Source organism: Nymphalis io, chromosome 5, assembly GCF_905147045.1.
Source record: "Nymphalis io chromosome 5, ilAglIoxx1.1, whole genome shotgun sequence".
Lineage (NCBI taxonomy): Eukaryota > Metazoa > Arthropoda > Insecta > Lepidoptera > Nymphalidae > Nymphalis > Nymphalis io.
This window is the reverse complement of record NC_065892.1, coordinates 5,032,191-5,054,895: the sequence shown is the minus strand read 5'-3', so window position 1 is coordinate 5,054,895 and position 22,705 is coordinate 5,032,191. Positions and strand designations below refer to the sequence as shown.

The 22,705-nt window shown below is 38.2% G+C and overlaps 1 protein-coding gene across 1 annotated transcript; it reads left to right on the top strand.

Annotated features, from left to right (window-relative positions):
* The first annotated feature begins 11,810 nt into the window (after window positions 1-11,810).
* Window positions 11,811-18,774, top strand: LOC126768353 (cytochrome P450 4C1-like). The gene is made up of 9 exons (XM_050486379.1): window positions 11,811-11,898; window positions 12,492-12,602; window positions 13,285-13,470; window positions 13,743-13,939; window positions 14,377-14,944; window positions 16,937-17,150; window positions 17,733-17,884; window positions 18,224-18,397; window positions 18,593-18,774. The coding sequence occupies exons 1-9, from the start codon at window positions 11,811-11,813 to the stop codon at window positions 18,772-18,774; spliced, it is 1,872 nt and encodes a 623-aa protein (XP_050342336.1).
* The last annotated feature ends 3,931 nt before the right edge of the window (window positions 18,775-22,705 follow it).

Sequence of the window (22,705 nt, the reverse complement as noted above, 5' to 3'; positions counted from 1 at the left end):
GCATAAATATCTCGAAACCTAATAATATTTTAAAAAGGATTAATCTTTTAAAGTTATAATAATTATTAATTATTAGAGGTTTTTTTTAATTAATTTAAAATTCAAATTAAGTTTTTCTATGTCTGTATGTAAAATTATCTAAAATAAATTTTTTGTCTATTCAGTCTTACTACCTGTCCTTGGTGACAAGTGATCAGATTGATATCAGATTCATTTTTTTAGCCAGTCATTATGTGTATGAGTCCCTAAGTAATCTGGTATTTAATATATATACATAAAAGTAACATTAATCGCGAAACAGTGTACCACAAACTACACATATAATTTTATATTATATATATTGGAAGTTTGAACTGTGTACACTCCCGTGCCTCGGAAAGCAAGTAAAGCCGTTGGTCCTGCGCCTGAACTACTTCCGGTCATGTCGGATTGCCGTCCCATCGGATTATGAGAGTTACGGAATAGAGAGTGCACCTGTGTTTGCGCACACACTTGTGCACTATGACATCTCCTGCGTAGTTGGCTAATCTCTCTTGAGATTGTCCGCCGTGGCCGAAATCGGTCTGGAGGACAATATTATTATTATTATTATATATTAATATTTCTTTCGGCTTGTTAACTTAACTTAGTTAACTGGATATTTTTAGTAATAACGACTTAAACTCTGTCGAAACTTTACTCAAAACTACATAGTCATCTTTATTAACAGCATCAAATGCTTTCAATCAAAGTATACTGAATTAACTTAAGAACCTTTATCACATATTCGAATGACATAGGTCCAGAAAGATTAGATTAGCACAAGTTGAGCAGCCAATATGGAACCCATGCAGAGCTTCTGATAGTCGATATAAAAATGGTGTCCTTAAGCGATACCCCAATATTGATTTCAATAATTTCCCGAAGACAAAAAATACTGCAATTATTGGTCTGAAGTCACTCATTACCACACTTCTAGATAAAATAATTTTTATAGCACACATCGAAATATATGTACATTAGTGACTTTGGGGCGTTTTAAAAAAAATAGTGATATTTCCTAACAACATCCCTAGTTATTACAGACTTTCTGTATATGTTCAGAATACAGAATACAAGAGAACAAAACATCGTTAAAACTAAGCTGCGGTGGTATATGCGCCATACTGAACTGAAATGCCTGGCGAAAAGCTAAGCACACTGTTATTGTCTTATTAATTTTTCTCACACTTTGTTTAATTTGATGACCTGTATTTTTTTTTACGCTGGAAAAACGCATTACGCGTTTCCCCCACGGGAACAGTGGGGGGGGATGTGAGGCTCGCCGAGGTCCGAGGCACCGAGTGCGCCCTGAACAACGGAATACCTACTAAAAAACCAGCGGTACCCTTTCCTTCATAACGAGGAGCGCCACGGGATCGCTTGCGCATGCTACCGCGACGCTCTGACGGGCGGCCTGCGTATGCAGGCCTCCATTCTCTAGGGGGATTACCAGGGTACTGAGAACACCCTAGTCCTCTTCTCGCTCCCGCTCTGCGGCCTCCTTCTGCGACATTACATTTTCACAGAAGGAGACCATTTCCGACCCGCACTCATCGCTTCCGAGCATCGCATTGATGATGCTCGGCAAGGAGAAGTCTCCGCCGACAACTGCCGCCAGAGAAAGCCTCTGGGGCCACCACGCGACACACTCTGTCAGGGTGTGTTGCGCCGTGTTAATTGGCGCACCACACTCGTGGCAGGAAGGTGACATTTCCCGCCGTGCTATCTTATGCAGGTACTTACCGAAGCAGCCGTGTCCGGTGAGTACCTGCGTCAACCTAAAAGAGAGCGTGCCTCGTTTTCTTTTGACCCAGCGTCTCAAGTGGGGACGTACCGCCTCCACTGTCGCCAGGCCCACTGTGGGGAACCCCAGATCTTCCTCCCATCGGGCTATCAGGGTTTGCTGGGCTAGAGCCCTGATCCGCCCGACATCCGCCGACCCTCGCGGTTGGTCGCCGCGGTCTCTTGCCTCTGCGAGCAACTCCGCCTGGAGTTCCCAGGACGAATCGCCCGCGAGGAGCGTCGCCGCTGTCCAAGACACCGTACGATACACTCTTATCGCTCTTACCGCTATGACCCTCTGCGGCCTCCGAAGGAGGGCCCGGTTGATGACCTTTATTACGAAAATAATTTTATAGCAAAAAAACATCATTTACATTTAATTGAATTCGCAATCTACTACATCAGTATTTTAAATTTAAATTAGGAGAATTAATATTAACACGGAATAAACATATATATACATATTATGCTTGGAGGACCCCTCCTTCTCCATGTTGGTGGTACGTGTAGACCTGGTTCGTCAGAGCCGAGTCTACGTGTGCCTCTACAGATCCCACAATGGTGACTTGGAGACAAGCCGATTATTTGACCATCTTAGTCGGGTGGCAGATGCTGCGCAAGAGCAATTTCCTAACGCGGAATTGGTGTTTTTGGGGGATTTTAATGCTCACCACGAATCCTGGTTGAAATCCCTCAAAACTGACCATGCTGGAAGGACTGCTCATGCTTTTGCTCTCACACATGACTTGACCCAACTGGTTGATCAGCCCACCAGGATCCCAGACATTGATGGGCAAGCACCTTCTCTACTGGACCTTCTGCTGACTTCTCACCCGGTGGAATATCAGGTTGTGGTTCAGGCTCCTCTTGGCTCTTCGGATCACAGCCTTATTTCTACCAGAGTGCCACAGGCCAAGCTGCCGCCACTAGCGGTATGCAAACGTCGCGTTTGGCACTATAAGTCGGCGGATTGGGACGATATGCGCGATTACTATGCGTCGGTCCCTTGGAAGGAACGTTGCTTCAGTGGGAATGACCCGTCAGCTAGTGCCGCTGCTATTGCTGGCGAGATCATGCTGGGAATAGAATACTACATTCCTAGCTCAGATCTCGTCAGTAGGAGTACGCGTAACCGTTGGTTCACTCGTGAATGTGCCGATGCTGTATCATCTAAGCAGGCGGCATATCGCAAGTGGATCAACGGCTGTATTAGCGGGGCATCTAACATTGACTCACTGAAAGCAAACTATAATAAAAATTCCAAGTCCTGTAGAAAGTCATACACAAGAGCGGATGCACAGCGCATTGTACAGATTGGTCATGACCTTGTGTCGCATCCTAGGGGCTCCCGTAGCTTCTGGCGTCTGACCAAGTCTGTGCAAAACAATTTCTGCCAACCTTCGCTGCCACCGCTCAGAAATCCGGACGGATCGCTAGCTCACAGTCCGCAAGAGCAAGCTGATCTCCTGGCATAACTCTTTGCCGAAAATTCCGTCATCGATGATTGTAGTGCACTGCCACCTACAATACCTGCATGTGGCCATACGACGCCTGACATCAAAATCAGGCAACGTGATGTGCGTGCGGAGCTGCAATCACTTGATGTACGGAAAGCTAGCGGTCCCGATGGAATACCAGCCATAGTGCTGAAGAAGTGCGCAGCGGAGCTGTCTCCTGTGTTAACGCGCCTGTTCCAACTTTCTCTCTCTTCGGGAAGTGTACCGGAGGCTTGGAGAAGAGCTAATGTGCAAGCGGTTCCCAAAAAAGGGGATCGGTCTGACCCGGCAAATTATCGGCCAATAGCTATCACCTCAGTACTTTGTAAGGTGATGTAACGGATTTTAAGCAACCAACTGATCCATTACCTAGAAGATCACTGTCTAATTAATGATCGTCAGTACGGGTTTCGACCAAAACGGTCCACAGGTGATCTTCTAGCGTACGTAATACACCTCTGGGGTGAAGCTATCGACAAGCATGGAGAATCGTTGGTTGTCAGCCTCGATATCTCCAAGGCTTTCGACAGGGTCTGGCACAGAAGTCTTCTCTCCAAGCTACCGGCATATGGTCTGCCTGCTCAGCTATGCACCTGGATTGCCAGCTTCCTACACAAGCGTAGCCTTCGTGTTTTAGTAGATGGTTGCGCTTCACAATTCTATGTAGTGAATGCTGGGGTCCCCCAGGGATCTGTGCTATCTCCCACACTCTTTCTTTTGCATATCAATGATATGCTCTCTCTTGGGAACATACATTGCTATGCAGACGATAGTACAGTGCATGGTGGATACCACGGACGCGCAGTGGCTGGGCGGGCGGAAACTGAGGAGAGGCGGGAGAATCTTGTCATTGAACTCGATAGGACGTTAGAGCTCATCGCCAAATGGGGCTCTGATAATCTTGTTGAGTTTAATGCCAAGAAAACACAGGTATGCGCTCTCACGGCGAAAAAGTCAACATTTTCCCCTCTTCCCTCCCTCTGTGGTACTCCGCTGGTGATGCAAAGCAAAATCGCCATGCTGGGGATTGACGTTCGCTGCGACATTAGTCCAAGGGATTACATCGAGGCTGTTATAAAAACAGCTTCACGGAAACTCGGAGTTCTGAACAAGGTGCGGCGATTTTTCACGCCACAACAACTGTGCTTGCTGTACAAAACACAGGTACGGTCTTGCGTGGAATATTGCTCGCACCTTTGGGATGGCTCCGCTAAGTACCTACTTGAGGCCTTGGACCGGATGCAGCGACGTGCCGTACGCATTATTGGCGACGTAAAGGTCACAAACACCCTTGAACCTTTACAATTGCGTCGTGAGATAGCAGCACTGAGCGCTTTCTATCGACTGTATCACGGCGAGTGCTCTGAGGAATTATTCTCTCTAATTCCCGCTTCCCCCTTCCTTCTTAAGTCCACGCGAGCTGGTTCTCGATGTCACCGCCTAACTGTGACATCAATTCCATCGCGAACAAAGAAATTTGGCAACTCCTTTCTTTGTCGCACTTCCAAAAAATGGAATTCCTTACCAGCTCACGTGTTCCCCTCCTCTTACAACCCGGGTTCCTTCAAACGAGGCGTGAAGAGGCATCTTGCGGGCCGGCAAGGCGAAGGCGGCTAGTGCAGAACGTTTTTCCCGTCTGTACTGGCCGTCGTCGCGTTTGGACTCTACTACCACTTACCATCAGGTGGAGTAGAGTCATTTGCCCTCCCGGCGAATATAAAATAAAAAAAAAAAAAAATGTTATTATCACGATATAGACCGAAACCAATTAACTTATTTGCATCGAACATAATATAATGTTTGAAGTATACTCATGCTCTATTGCGAAAATATCCTTTATCATACTAAAGCAAAAGGATTAGGGAATATTTTCTGATTAAAATTATCGCATGTTCTCATTGAGCTAGGATTCGCTTAAAATATACATCTACTAGAAAACAATAATTGCGAAACAAAATATTGTATAATGTTTTATACATGTTTGCTACCAATATTTTGATAGTGTCTAGTATCTGTTATCTTTTTTTTTTATATTCGCCGGGAGGGCAAATGACTCTACTCCACCTGATGGTAAGTGATAGTAGAGTCCAAACGCGACGACGGCCAGTACAGACGGGAAAAACGTTCTGCACTAGCCGCCTTCGCCTTGCCGGCCCGCAAGATGCCTCTTCACGCCTCGTTTGAAGAAACCCGGGTTGTAAGAGGAGGGGAAAACGTGAGCTGGTAAGGAATTCCATTTTTTGGAAGTGCGACAAAGAAAGGAGTTGCCAAATTTCTTTGTTTGCGATGGAATTGATGTCACAGTTAGGCGGTGACATCGAGAACCAGCTCGCGTGGACTTAAGAAGGAAGGGGGAAGCAGGAATTAGAAAGAATAATTCCTCAGAGCACTCGCCGTGATACAGTCGATAGAAAGCGCTCAGTGCTGCTATCTCACAACGCAATTGTAATTGTTCAAGGGTCGGTTTACGTCGCCAATAATGCGTACGGCACGTCGCTGCAACCGGTCCAAGGCCTCAAGTAGGTACTTAGCGGAGCTATCCCAAAGGTGCGAGCAATATTCCACGCAAGACCATACCTGTGTTTTGTACAGCAGGCACAGTTGTTGTGGCGTGAAAAAACGCCGCACCTTGTTCAGAACTCCGAGTTTCCTTGAAGCTGTTTTTATAACAGGCTCGATGTAATCCCTTGGACTAAGGTCGCAGCGAACGTCAATCCCCAGCATGGCGATTTTGCTTTGCATCACCAGCGGAGTACCACAGAGGGAGGGAAGAGGGGAAAATGTTGACTTTTTCGCCGTGAGAGCGCATACCTGTGTTTTCTTGGCATTAAACTCAATAAGATTATCAGAGCCCCATTTGGCGATGAGCTCTAACGTCCTATCGAGTTCAATGACAAGATCCTTCCGCCTCTCCTCAATTTCCGCTCGCCCAGCCACTGCGCGTCCGTGGTATCCACCATGCACTGTACTATCGTCTGCATAGCAATGTATGTTCCCAAGAGAGAGCATATCATTGATATGCAGAAGAAAGAGTGTGGGAGATAGCACAGATCCCTGGGGGGCCCCAGCATTCACTACATAGAATTGTGAAGCGCAACCATCAACTAAAACACGAAGGCTACGCTTGTGTAGGAAACTGGCAATCCAGGTGCAAAGCTGAGCAGGCAGACCATATGCCGGCAGCTTGGAGAGAAGACTTCTGTGCCAGACCCTGTCAAAAGCCTTGGAGATATCGAGGCTGACAGCCAACGATTCTACATGCTTGTCGATAGCTTCACCCCAGAGGTGTGTTACGTACGCTAGAAGATCACCTGTGGACCGAAATCTGTTTGATCGAAATCCGCACTGATTCTCATTAATTAAACAGTGATCTTCTAGGTAATGGATCAGTTGGTTGTTTAAAATCCGTTCCATCACCTTACGAAGTACTGAGGTGATAGCTATTGGCCGATAATTTGCCGGGTCAGACCGATCCCCTTTTTTGGGAACCGCTTGCACATTAGCTCTTCTCCAAGCCTTCGGCACACATCCCTAAGAGAGAGAAAGTTGGAACAGGCGCGTTAACACAGGAGACAGCTCCACTGCGCACTTCTTCAGCACTATGGCTGGTATTCCATCGGGACCGCTAGCTTTCCGTACATCAAGTGATTGCAGCTCCGCACGCACATCACGTTGCCTGATTTTGATGTCAGGCATCGTATGGCCACATGAAGATATTGTAGGTGGCAGCGCACTACAATCATCGATGACGGAATTATCGGCAAAGAGTTTAGTCAGGAGATCAACTTGCTCTTGCGGACTGTGAGCTAGCGATCCGTCCGGATTTCTGAGCGGTGGCATTGAAGGGTGGCAGAAATTGTTTAGCACACACTTGGTCAGACGCCAGAAGCTATGGGAGCCCCTAGGATGCGAAATAAGATCATGACCAATCTGTACGATGCGCTGTGCATCCGCTCTCATGTATGCCTTTCTACAGGACTTGGAATTTTTATTGTAGTTTGCTTTCAGTGAGTCAATGTTAGATGCCCCGCTAATGCAGCCGTTGAACCACTTGCGATATGCCGCCTGCTTAGATAATACAGCATCGGCACATTCACGAGTGAACCAACGGTTACGCGTACTCCTACTGACGAGATCTGACCTAGGAATGTAGTATTCCATTCCCAACATGATCTCGTCAGCAACAGCAGCGGCACTAGCTGTCGGGTCATTCCCACTGAAGCAACGTTCCTTCCAAGGGACCGACGCATAGTAATCGCGCATACCGTCCCAATCCACCGACTTATAGTGCCAAACGCGACGTTTGCACACCGCTAGTGGCGGCAGCTTGGCCTGTGGCACTCTGGTAGATATAAGGCTGTGATTCGAAGAGCCAAGAGGAGCCTGAACCACAACCCGATATTCCACCGGGTGAGAAGTCAGCAAAAGGTCAAGTAGAGAATGTGCTTGCCCACCAATGTCTGGGATCCTGGTGGGCTGATCAACCAGTTGGGTCAAGTCATGTGTGATAGCAAAGGCATGAGCAGTCCTTCCAGCATGGTCAGTTTTGAGGGATTTCGGTTTATAGTCATTTATTTCTCATAAAGAATACAAAAAATTCACTTAAAATGAGAAATATACAATTTTTACGTTAATTTAAGTTAAAAATAAAGATAGTGTCTCGGATACAGTAAATTAAAGTAGTTAACAATATTAAAAAAGATGTAGGTAGTATTAGAAAAGTAATAATTACGCATGCTATAAAAACTTACAATGCAACGCATAGCGGTGAGACCACATTAACTGATATTTATTTTAGTAATAGTTACTTTGTATATATTTGATAAGGCGATTCTTGAATATTGTAAAACTTTCACTGTTTACAATTTCATCGGGTAACTTATTATAAATTTGCACTCCTTCGAACATTATATCCCTCTTTCCATAGTTAGTTCTAATTATTGGCAACTCTAATTTCAACCATTTCAAATTTCAACCATGATTCGTGGTGAGCATTAAAATCCCCCAAAAATACCAATTCCGCGTTAGGAAATTGCTCTTGCGCAGCATCTGCCACCCGACTAAGATGGTCAAATAATCGGCTTGTCTCCAAGTCACCATTGTGGGATCTGTAAAGGCACACGTAGACTCTACTCTGACAAACCAGGTCCACACGTACCACCAACATGGAGAAGGAGGGGTCCTCCAAGCAGCGCAGTCGGTGACAGCAAACATCCGTCCTGACGAACAAGCATACTCCGGCTTTCGCTTTGAAGGATTCTTCAAGCGTGTAGCCGGGATAATTAAGGTAGCTGGTATCGGCAGGATGGAGTATTTGTGTCTCCGTGACACATTGCTGGCCGTACTGTCTCGAGATGGTGGTGGACAGCGTTGAGGTTAGTGTGGAGTCCACGGATGTTAGAGAACTCGACCTCAAACAGCGAGGGTATGGTGGGGGTGTGCACCGCTGTACGACCGTTATTTCTGTTTTGTTACACTACCATTTGGGAAAAAAAAATGGAAAAGAGACGTGAAGCGAGCGACGTATTGCCACAATAGGGATGGGCAAAGTGTGGAGGCGTGTTTCCCCAAGTGGTTGCCAAAAGGAAAAATACACTGACCCGCCGGACGAAAGGGCCCCCGAACCCCCCCGGAAGTGGCCGCCGGGACCCCACCTTTCGGTCACCAACCGGCACGACGGTCCACCCCGAGATTATGCGTAGCCTGGTGGGGCAACCTCACGAGATGGTTAGGCACGCTCGGGCCCCTGTACTATGCCACGGGCGGCCACCGGAACAGCCGTTTCTTCGGGTCTCCCTGTCCGGCAGGTCAATACAGTTTCCCCCGGCATTGGTTCAACAGCCGTCTCCATTGGACCAACAACCATCGCGGCAATACTCGCTCGGGCTCTGGCTGTACGCTGGCTGACCTCGAAACGCGGCTGCAAGCCACTTCACGAGTTTTACACCATGCGTACGGTGGTAACAAGCCAGGCGGATTTTAGCATCCTACCACAAGATGAGCAGATGGTCGCTCAGATATCCCTTAGTCGCCTCTCACGACACCCATGGGAACGAGAGGGGCAGTGAAATGTATTCTTTCTCCGTCACTACACGGATAAAATCTACAGACAATGGCGATTTTTAAAGGCTGATTGGGATTAATGCTTTTGGCGTTTGTGCGCCTAGGAATCTATATGTCTAACTATATATACTTACTCAATGGCTTGTGATTTTATCTAGTGATAAGGAGGTTGGTAGGTTGTTTTGTAATATTATAATGTCGCAGAAGGAGGCTGCGGAGCGGGAGCGGGAAGAGGACGCCGCTGTAAAGCTGCTCCGCTGAAGAAGACTGGGCAGAAGAATGAGGTGTTATGCGCACCTTTTCCCTCCGGCGCAATAGGCGTCGCCGGGACTAGGGGGTTCTCAGTACCCTGGTAATCCCCCTAGAGAATGGAGGCCTCCATACGCAGGCCGCCCATCAGAGCGTCGCGGTAGCATGCGCAAGCGATCCCGTGGCGCTCCTCGTTTTGACGGTAAGGGTACCGCTGGTTTTTTAGTGGGTATTCCGTTGGTCGGGGTGCACTCGGGGCCTCGGACATCGGTGAGCCCCACATACTGGGGGGGTATGGGTAGGGTATGGCTGGCTGTTCCCGTGGGGGAAACGCGTAATGCGTTTTTCCAGCGTAAAAAAAGGTTGTTTTGTAATATCCGTGTTCTTTTAGAGCGTCATAGTTATCTAGTTTAAAACATGTGACCTCTCTGCCTAAAGCCGAAGATCTTGTTCTTAACTGCTTAAGTAAGCTCATAAACGTGTACTTCAAACATTTGTCTGAACCATCAGAAATTACTATTTATTTAACTTATGGTTGGCTAGATTTTGATTATACAATCAATTATTATGTAAGTTACTTCTTTTGTATCATATCTGAAATGTTAGAATTACTTAAATAAATAAATTGTTTGAAAATAAATCGCAATAGACCTTGTTAACTTTATATATTTTTTCGAAATAAACTCATGAAGTAAACGAAAAGCAGTTAACGGAATTTCTCAGTGGATTACAGCAGCTACAGTGTTTGAACTAATTTCATTCATCTTGAGGAAAATTTAGACCTAACTTCGTCGTCTATTATTAAGCGTCTGATGAAAAAGACGGCACACTGTGAAGTTAATTAATATATAAAAAGGATATATAAGATATATAGATAAAAATGGAAATTATTTTAACGATTAAGAGCGCACTTTAAGGTAAGGGTTTATTTTAAAGATGTAACTATGAAGATACAGTAATCGATAGCACTCGAACAGCAGAATTTGGATAACTCATTTTCACCAAAATTTCGCTTATGGCAATTAAATTTTACAACATCGACTTAATTTTTAATTTTGATTTATATTTCTTTATGTATTTATTTGATCTACTATGTTTCAATAATATAATATAATAAATTTTATTGGCTATTTCTGGTTTGCAATCGATAATTTAAGTCAACACACCTGTTCCGCGAACATTAGTAAAAATGTATTTTTTGTTGGTATAACAAGGTCTTATATATATATATATATATATTTGTCAGAACATGCACGTTATATATATATATATATAACGTGCATGTTCTGACAAATTAATATTTACACTGTGTTCGTTGCGGTTGTATAATGTTGATGCAATTTTTAATTGTGGTTGTCGTCATTTTGCTAATACTGGATCGATGGAAACCAAATAAATTAGTGAAATTACATCAGCAACTTGGAAATGATTGGAAGTATTTTCCTATTATCGGAAATGCATTTAATTTTATAGGAAACAATGAAGGTAGGATATTTTAAGTAATTTCTAGTAATTACGGATTATTCGGATACATATATATATATATATATATATAAATTGGTATTTACGGATACCAATTTACATGTACACGCATTAATGTTACTTTTAAAGCTTTAACCCTATTTTTATTGAATATAGGAACAAAAAATAAAAAAAATATATATTTAATTACCATTCAATATAAATTCAATTTCACTAAAAGTTTGCCTAAAAGCTTACATGCATCGTTAACAATTAATTCACGCATACAAAGCACTTGATTCATACTTTTTAAATAGTTGAACCAGCTTCAATTTTTATCAACTTCTATTTTGCCGACTATGTTGAGTAGAATAAAATATGACAATTGCTAATTACCACGTTTTATCAAGCTTAAAGATTTTTAAGAGCCAATCTGTAATGGAATATACATGTAAAGGAAAGAATTAGCGTATAATTTGATGGACAAGACTTAACAGTATTTTTTTTCAATAAGGTCTGTCATCATAGTACTTTTATTGATTATTTTAAAATGCAAAAGGGTCTACAACACAAATGAATTTAAATGATGTTTGTTTTAAAAATTCAATGACAGTTTCTTTGGAATATAAAACTATTAAATTATTTAATATAAAAATAAAACAAACACAACTACTAGTAAAATTTTAGTCGAGTAATCTTTTTCCAATAGGTCTGTTTATTCCTTATATTTCAGATAGAATGACGAGACTTAAACAATTAACATTACAAAGCTACAAAAGGAATCATAATGCAGTAACTATGTGGATAGGACCCATATTTTTCGTTGGTAAGTAACAAAAATTTCATAATAAGATCTTACGCCTGGGTGATAAATATTGTCTACGACTATAATTTGTGTTTAAAAAAAAATAACGAAGTTTTTGACTAAATGCCGATTTTTGAAGTTTTTTTAATGAATAAAATGTGACCTATTCCGTTGTTTGTCTAAACTCTCAAGCGGCAAGCTTAAAGAAGAGTCTTATCTAATTTCACCTAAATATAATATAAACTGCTTATTAAAAAAATTTAACGAAACTTAAAAATGTTGTCTACACCTTTAACAATTATACTGACGTCGATGAAAAGTTTATAACTACATAAGTTTATTGTTTTTTGAAATATCCATACCCTATAACTTATTTTGTATTTTATAATATAAATTGTAATATATATATTTATATATTCTTGACATATAAAACCCATCAAATAGAGAGTTCAAAAAACTGTATCACTTGGTGTAAGGTTTACAATGACTGCAGAATAATATAAAAAAGTGGCTAGTTGGCTTATTTTCTTTGACAATTGTAGCTGAAATGCTTTCTAGATTATGTTATTATAGTTATTAGATTCGTAATTAACGTATTTTATTCTCTTTTTCAGTATTATCTGATGCAGATCAAGCAACAGTAGTATTAAAGTCAACACAACATAAAAATTTTCTTTATAAGTATGCGCAGTATGTCATCGGCAAAGGATCAGTGTTCGCGCCAGGTAAATTCTTAAAGAAATGTATCGTACTTTATTCTCTAAGCTTAATAGTTAAGCCAACGTGTAGAGTGCTTAAAGCGAGAATAAATTTTTGACTTGGGTCGTTAGAATTCAAACTTATGATGTTTTTGACACAAAGAGGTTTGCCAAACATAGGTCGGAGAGCTCAGAAAGCGTAAATTTTTTACTTTTATTTTTTTATTTTGCTTATAAACCCATAACTACAATACTTAATTCAAAAATTTACTTAACTCTTGCATTTTACACCTCTTTCTGAGAATTTAGTTGACTGGACTAGAAACTAAAAATTTCAAGTTTCAAAACTTTTTTAGTTTTTGGAATTCGAATTTTCACATCAATGATGTCAATATGATTACAAAATGAAAACATATAATGTCCTTTTTTTCTAGTTAAATAATAATAATTAACAAAGGCAAAATGACATTCCATTTCATTACCACTTATGATACTTGTATATGAATTACTTCGGTGTATTTGTCTTAATTAATTCTTCAACAGAAGGAATGAAGTCGTATGAAAATAATTGGACCCTTGTTTTTTTTAAATCAAACATGTAAGCTAATTGGTTTTCGTTACTACGTAACCATGAGTTAGACGCAGTATAAGCGCTATGAATCGATAATGAAATATTATTGATTATGATTCTATTATTATTTTATTGCAGTTGATATTTGGCAAAGAAGGCGCAAAATTATAGCGCCAACATTCACGACAAGATTGGTCACTAAATTTGTTCCTGTTTTTGAGGCCCAAAATAAGACTTTAGTGGAAAAACTTAAGTCCAAAGTTGGAAAAGGGAACTTCTCATGCTGGGATTACATTACCAGCTATTCATTGGATTCTGTCTGTGGTATAATCTTTTATGATATATTTTTAATATCCTTGAGATCATTGTATATGCGATGCTATAAAAAGAACTTGGAACTCAACTAACTAGAATATCTAAGCGTGGATCGGTGAATATATTGGAAACTAAGGAGATTAATTATTTTAAAAATAATCTCTGACTTTATGTGTATATAAATCCATCGTTCGAACAAATTTGATTTTTGATTACATAATTATTAGGTTTTTGGAATTTCCGGATTTATGTTCCAACTCATATAATTTTTTTTTTGTTAGAGACCGTGTTTGGCTTGAACCTGGAGTTGCAGCATCAGCCGGATCATCCATTCTTCAAATCTTTCGTAAAAATCTTTGAAAATGTTGCTGCTCGTTTATTGCAACCTTGGTTACAAAGTGACGCAATTTACAAATTGATGCCGGTATATGCCAGACAAGAGCACATGAAGAAAATAATTCACGAATTTATAGACGACGTAAGTCTTTAATAATTATTTTGTAAAAATACTTTTTGTGGTCGAAAATTATACTATTTAATTTTTCCATAAGTTAACTATGACTTCAGTCAAATGTTTAGTTTTTTTTTAATGGAACGTCTTTCATTTTATTTAGTAGGGGGTCAATTTCGGATTGACGGTTCGGCCGTCGTCGAGTGAGGTTCTTATCTACGCTTTCCGAATGTTTCACGACTACCTACTTTGGCTTTGTTTATTGGTTTCTGATTTTCTGACGCGTCATATTATTGAATTTTGGCTTGAATATGGACTTTTGTTTTGTTTGAGAATTGGTTTCGTTGTTTGGCATAGGTCTTTAAAGACCTATTTTTATTTTTGTTTTAGGTATAAGTCTTTTATAGACAAATTGTTGTTTTGTTGTTTTTTTTTTGTTTTTTGTATTGACGATGGACACGGAGTTGTCCTCAGATGCTTTTGCTGGTCGGAAGCGCCCACGCGTGGGCTTAGGCATTTTCGACTCTGGCTCTGATACTGAGACAGAGGGACGAGTTACGGCGAAGTGTAATAGTGCACGTCGCGGGAAGCCCACTTCGAAGGGACGCGGAACTGCCCTAACTCGAGCTAAAGCTGAGCGTAAGATAAAAGCCGCCGAAGCCAGGGAGGAGGCGTTCAAGCGCTCCTTAAGAAGTCAGGCTTTACGTAAAAATGCGCCCGAAGTCGTGCTGGACTCTGACGAGTCCTCTTCCTTGGATGTCCGTACAGAGGATCCCATAAAATTGGGTGCCGAGGAGCTGCGTGCGGAGGCTAGCCGCAACGCATCGCTCATTTTGGAGGTGGCCCAAAAGTCGGGCAATTTGAAGAGTGGCTTCATTAATAAGCTTAAAGATTCGGCGGCTTCGCTTCAGAGTATGGTCGACGCTCTGGCGTCAAGGACTGAAGCGGAGGAGACCCTTAGGCTCCGTGCGGATAATAGTCGCCTCCGAAAGGAAATTGACGACTTAAAGACCGAGCTTAAAGCGCATCGCCGTGAGTTCACCGAGATGCGTACCTCGGTAGCAGCGGCGAACGGGTCGGGCACTAGCCCCTTGCAAGATTCAAAGGCTTTGGAAGAATTCAGGACCTTAATTGTCTCGTCAGTCGTCGTGATAATAAACGCAAAGTTGGCGGGAATTGAGGAGTGCCTCCTTCCTGCGAAGATACACCGTCCCCCGCTAGCCGCGGACAAAAGGCGGGATGCGATGCAGGAAACTGCACCTACGTATGCGCAGGCTACCCGCCCGGTCTGGACTGGTACGGGTAACTTTCAAGCCCAATTTCACCTTTTGCAGGGTAGATTTTCAAAAATCTTGAAATACATATTTATTTATTTCTAACCAGAAGCTTGTATATAAAATTTCATGCTTCTTATATCAAAAATGAGAGACTCGCCATACAAACTTTCAACGCCTATTTTACCCTCTTTAGGGTAGATTTTTAAACACCCTGATATACGTATTTATTTATTTTTAAACAGACGCTTGGATATAATTTTTTTGCGTCTTACATCAAAAATGATTTAATCCCCATATAAATTCCTTAGTTGTAGGGCTTAATAAAGTTTGCATTAAAATAAATATCCTATAAAATATTCTTAATTATAGTTTAATTAGATAAGAAAGAAGTGTTGCAATTACTTTCTTTAACTTTTAAATGTAATGTTTCTTAGAGAAAGTTACAAGGTTATCTTCTTGTTTTGAGGTTCATTAATAGTTAGCTTGCATAAGTTACAGATTTTATTAAAGTTTGCATTTAATATTTTAGTTTCAACCTTATACTTATACAACGAGCTTACATATTATACAAGTTTGTCGCAGATGACTGGTTTGTTGTGCTTCGAGAAAGATTATTGAAATCAGCAACTGCATTCGTGTCGTAATTTGAAGACTAAGCCTTCCCAGGAGAAATTACGGCGGACTTTGCCGCAACTGCTTGTAATTAAGCTATAAAAAAGATACGGCAGCACAAGCTTACTGGTGGTAGGGCTTTGTGCAAGCTCGTCTGGGTAGGTACCACCCACTCATCAGATATTCTACCGCAAAACAAAGCAATACTTGATATTGTTGTGTTCCGGTTTGAAGGGTGAGTGAGCCAGTGTAATTACAGGCACAAGGGACATAAAATCTTAGTTCCCAAGGTTGGTGGCGCATTGGATATGTAAGCGATGGTTGACATTTCTTACAATGCTAATGTCTAAGAGCGTTGGTGACCACTTACCATCAGGTGGCCCATATGCTCGTCCGCCTTCCTATTCTATAAAAAAAAAAAGCGCCATATTCACTACCGTCCTCTTAAGAGCCTGAAAAAGGACACGCGATACCCCGTCCTCGCGCGTCAATGGACAGTAGGTCATGTTGTCAGACTTGGATTGGCTTTCCCAGTTCCGATCTACCGTCTCCTTCTTGACCATTACGGCCTCAAAGAGATAGACTACGACAAGTCTACTCCAATTTCCGGTAGATCATAACTGACCCGACTGCTCGCAGAGAGAGGTGTCGTTCGATTTTGTGGCTCAGACTTCGTGATCCACGCGATACAATTCCGAGTGGATTTGTCCATTGACTCAAAATTAAGGACCTAATTTAAAGAAACATAAGCTTATGTTTAGATAAAATATGGAAATAAATGCTACTTGTGTATATGTATTTCTTTTATAATATCTATATTAGTACCTGAACTGTAAAGAACTAGTGCTTATTATACACTCTTGTATGCACGCACCAGACTTATCACATATTTTATTGTGGCTGAAGTCCCAGACAAAGCCTAGCCGATATTCTGTAATACTCTATTTAATAATATTATATTATTAAAGTAATCATATGGTGAACATAAAATATTTTCAGATCATTTGCAAAATGAAAGCACTGAGTAAAGAAGAAGCTGAAAATGAAGCGGGTTCTATTAACCGTAAGATCAAAAAGAAAATATTTTTTAGTATTTTTATGTCAAACAATAATTATAACTTAATTTTTTTTTCAGCAGTACATACGAGTAACAAGCGCAATTTTAAGACATTCTTAGAATTAATTATTGAGAATTCTAAGAATTCAGATACAGCATATACACTCGAAGAACTACGGGAAGAAACACTTGTACTTCTGTTGGCCGGTACTGATACCTCAGCTGTTGGGATTTGCACCACAATTTTAATGTTGTCACAACATACTGATCTACAAGAAAGAGTTTACAAAGAGTATGTGTTATCTTGTTACTTTAATGAAATTCATTTTAAGATTAAAAAGTTGTGTTCGATAAATAAATATTAAATTGCTCTAAAAATAAAATTTGAGTAAAAACTCTCCGCCACTCGTGTTCAGAATATGAAAATGTTATAACCGCGTCTTGAGGGAATTGGCTACAAAATATATGATAGTATTTAATCGAAACTAATATGTAAAAACTACTATTTTTTAATATTTTTAATAAATAGTAGTAATTAATAATAGGAGCTGACAGCGTACATTTTAAAGGGTAGTGTGAACTAGGGCTATCTAAACAAGACGACAATTTTACATCAAGCATGGATCGTTTTTGGCATTTATATTCTCTCCAAAAGTAACTAATGAGTAATTAGTTAGTTATCATTAATTAATTCATGATGCTAAAAAAAGCTCAACATTTTGAAGAAATTAAAAATTATTTCCAAAACGCAACATTTTATTTTTTGTGTTATAATTTAATTGTAGACGTATATGTATTTACTAAATTGCTTGTCTTAATTAATTGAGGATATTCAATATAACCGTTTTTTTTGGATACAAATAATAATTTTCAGAATACAAGAAGTGATTGGTGATTCAGATAAGCCTCTACAATTAGAAGATTTAGACAAATTAAAGTATCTGAAAGCCGTTATAAATGAAACATTAAGACTTTATCCACCAGTTCCTTTTATTCTTCGATATTGTAAAGATGATATAAAACTTCGTAAGTATACTTGACAAATGAAAGACAAAATAATTTTATTGTATTACCATCTTATATTTTATGTCTCGCAACTCATTGAAAGTTAGATAAAATATCGCCTAACATGACATGTTACATATTTTCAATTTATATTATTATAACAAGTGATGTTGGCGCCTGATAATAATTTAATAACATTACTTTAATAGCTACCGCTACCAGCTGGTGCTTCGAAAATACTGCTTGTTTTAAAACGATAAGTGTAATAAAACATTTATTTATAATATTTTAACTTTTGTCTAGTCCTCTATACAGTGGATATAACATTACACATTTTACACCACTTTTTTTATTTTTCAGCTTCTGGTTTAAATTTACCCGAAGGTAGTAATGTAATCATTAGTATCTGGGGAATACATCGTAATCCTGAGCACTGGGGTGAAGATGCGAATGACTTCAATCCAGATCGCTTTATGTCTGGAAAAATACCAAATGCATTTATGCCATTCAGTATTGGCCCACGAAACTGTACTGGTAAGAAAATAACTTTATCTACGATATTTTTCACCTTAATATTAACTAAAAAATGACATTTATTACAGAAATAGAAATAAAATAAATCAATTGGCTTACTAAGCAAATTGTTATGGAGACAATTCGATCTGATATCAAACTATTCGTTCCATTAAACGCTTCCATAATATAACGTGATTGAAAATTGTATTCCAGGTCTTAAATTTGCGATGCTATCGATAACAACTAGTTTGGTGGCACTTCTGCGACAATACCGTTTCAATCCTGCTACAAATTTCAAATACGACAAAAACAATCCACTTCGATTTTCCTTTGATATTATGATGAAACATGTGGATGGTTTTACAGTTCAAGTAGAAAATCGCAATAAAATGTAAACTTTAATAGTCCTTAGTGCAGACTGCAAAGGACTATTAATATCTAATAAAATGTGTCTTTATTAAATATATTTCGTTTCATTTGCCTGTAAAAATATAATTAAATACTTAATCTATACTTCTATGCATATAATAAATCTGTAACATCTATGTGCAGACAGCACATAGATGTTATATGAGTAAAACTATTATCGAGTGCCTTTATCAACGTAACTGAACCCGAAACAATGATTGTTAGAATTTTGTCTAACAATCTGAGTTTGTGCAAGCTTATCTTAGAAACGGCTTAAGGGATTGATTGCGGTTTTCACTAATGTGTTGTGACTAACTTCACTTAAAATTTAGTGTATTATTTCAATCGGTTCATAAATAATAAAGTTATGTCAATTTAAAAAATCACGTCGAACATCATCGTTATTCGAAAAAATTGCTATAAAATAACTGTTTAGTTGAATTGGCTGAAACTTTAGCTACCTTTAAATGATAATCTATAAAATGATGATGATTGAAAGTTTATAGGAATAAAACAAAGTTAAAAAATGGACAGTTTCAGAGATTCATGCATCCAATGTAAGTTGAACTCAGTTGTATATGATCAATCATATTATAGGGTATATATATATATAAATATATAAATAGGGTTCAGTTAATGCTGGTAAATGTCGGTTATCTCACCCATGGGTAGATAAATGTCTATCTTTTAAGGTTACAATAACCTTTCGTATGGTAATCAAATTTGTTTTAAGATAATGCATTATTTGCAAAGTCGTTTTTATAAAATATTGATTCTTATGAAAGATATCAAGATAAGACCATAGACAGTTTTTAGTACTTTTTATAGTTTTGACATATTATTACAAGAGGTAGTTGGGTAGGTTGTTTGAAAATACTCATACATACATACATACGTATTTATTTTCAGTTTGTAAATAACTTTGTAAGTTAAAGTTTATAGGTTAGGTAGGCATTTCGTTTCGTTGCCACATATAGGCGTTTGGTGACCACTTACCATCAGGTGGCCCATATGCTCGTCCACCTTCCTATTGCATAAAAAAAAAAAAAAATTCATGGTTTTGTTAAATTTGTACTTATTCGATTAGATTTAATAGATATAGATTATAAGTGAAGTAAAACCTTAAATAAATACAAATAAAAATTAAAAATGGTTAAAAAATAGTACAAATAGTGACCGCGTGGAATGGAGGCAAGATTGCTAGCAGCATTTCCTCTCTGTTCGCAATTTCTATTCTCTGGGCGAAAAATAAACCACTTAATCGGTTAGTTCATAATAAAACTTTATTAAAAAAGATTTACGTTTTAGTTTTAAAAGGACACAATTTTCTGTGAAGGTATCGTTTGCAGTCACAATAAATAAAGCACAGGGAAAGACATTGTGGAAGTAGATTTAAGAACTGTTGTTTTTCTCATGTATGATTCCTCCATTCCTAACTAGATCCGGGTGCGGCAAAAACCGAATAAATACTAATATCCCACGAAAATAAAACTATACGCGAGTGAAACTAAACTGCGGGCACAGCTAGTTCAGTTTATATTAAACACTATGGAAAATCAAATATTTATGAAATATGTTTTTGGGGCGATGTGAAATATTAATTCATATTCATTATGAAAGTTAACGTCTAAAGGACAAATTCACTCTGAAGTACGTTCATTAAAGTGAATATTCATTTCGAGTCATTCGACTCGAATAGAATTTTCACTCGAATATTATTGGCATTCGCCAATATTTTTGGGTCGTTTCACTTATTAATTTACAAAACAAAATTGATATGCTTTTTATTATTAATATGCGACCAAAAGAACCCTCTGTTTCCAACTTTAGCTACTTTAAATTATATTAATTTTAGTTTAATAATTTATTAAGAGATTGTACGTTGCCTAGGATTTAAATGCGTTCACAAATAAAATCGTTTTGGAAATTGAATAAATAAGAATTACATACTTTAATATATTATATATGTATATTGGTTATTATATATTATTATATATGTTACTGGTGGTAGGGCTTTGTGCAAGCTCGTCTGGGTAGGTACCACCCACTCATCAGATATTCTACCGCAAAACAGCAATACTTGATATTGTTGTGTTCCGGTTTGAAGGGTGAGTGAGCCAGTGTAATTACAGGCACAAGGGACATAAAATCTTAGTTCCCAAGGTTGGTGGCGCATTGGATATGTAAGCGATGGTTGACATTTCTTACAATGCCAATGTCTAAGAGCGTTGGTGACCACTTACCATCAGGTGGCCCATATGCTCGTCCGCCTTCCTTTTCTATAAAAAAAAAAAAATATTTATGTTAATTATTTATATGTATGAATATGTAGGTATAGTATTTATTTTTGTTTAAAATATAAAAAATAAAAGTTAAGTTGATATGTACACCTCCTTACCGCTTTATTTATCTCATGTACTTCACCCAAAGGTTGTCTGGAAGAGATCGCTCTTTTAGCCATAAGGCCGCCTTTTGTACATTATTAGTTTCTTTTTTACTATGTTTGTGCTTATAACTGTAAGCTTCTGTAACTCTTTTGGTGTACAATAAAGCGTATTCTATTCTATTCTCTAACAACGTAAATACTTACGACACCTTTTAAATAATAAACATTTTTTCGTGCGTTCTGATATATTTTGTTTGGCAGATTGTATATTTTATCTTCATTTAAAAAAACAAATAATCGAATACGAATATTTATATGAAAACATTTTGGTGAGGTACTCAGATTTGTGAGAATATCTTTGAAAATTTTGTCAAAATGCCCATTTCTTTTTAGTCGTATAAATCTTTTCGAGAAACTTATTACTAAGTTATGTTTTAACTTTTTTTTTGTATAGTGTTTTCGGGACTGAAACACCAAGAATGAAATATCTAATTTTATTTTAAAAACAAATCAATGTTTAAAATGTAACTTAAATTAGATTTGTGGAAAACGTATTTCCGATAATATATTATAAGGTTTGAAGTTGCTATAATGTATGCAGTATATAGAATATATGTAGATACTCTAGAATGCACAAATCTATGAAATAAAAAAAAATAAAACTATTTTCCTTATCAATATTCATACAAGGACGTTTTGTTCATCATTATTTATTTTCTAATCATTTATTTTATTACATTAATATTGTTTTGTTTTTAACAATAGTTGTGCGATTTGCATTATAATAAATATTTAAAAATTGAATAACTGTTTAATAATGAAACTAATTTTGTAAAGCGTATCCTCTCACTGATATTTTGAAACTTATTTACTATTTTTTTGTTAAATCTATGTACGATATGCTGTAATTCATAAGAATAAGCAAATTTTAATGGACAAAATTTTATATTTTCTTATTATATTTGTTTCGATGTATTGAAAATAATATTCTTAGCTTACATTCGTCGATATATATATAATTATATAAATATTTGTAAATTTTTATTTCTTGTTACAAAACATTATAAAGAACATTGTAATAATAAAGTAATTATTATTTAATTGTAATTTAGTATGTACCAGAATGCGTTTTATATTAAACATTTATTTACATTTCATTCATAACAATAACCTTCCTTATTATTATCTGTCGTTAGTACGTTACTCCTTCATTAACAGCTTATTTCTTAGATTTTAATATAATAGTAATAATATTCTTCATACATTCAAGTTTTTATTTTTCATTTGTACCAGATTTAATACTATGCGACTATGACATCATAATATTTTCATTTAAATATTACCCTGCGTCTGCAAAATAGCGAAAGGAATCAAGCTTAATTTTAATTATAAGTACATATTAAAAGGCATTGGTGATCTCTGTTAGGTCTCTGTCACACCGTCGCTTAACAATAGTAGCAATATTGAAACTAAAAGAACGCTTTCTTTTGAAAATGAATAAGAAATCTTATACAGATACATATGAAAATCAA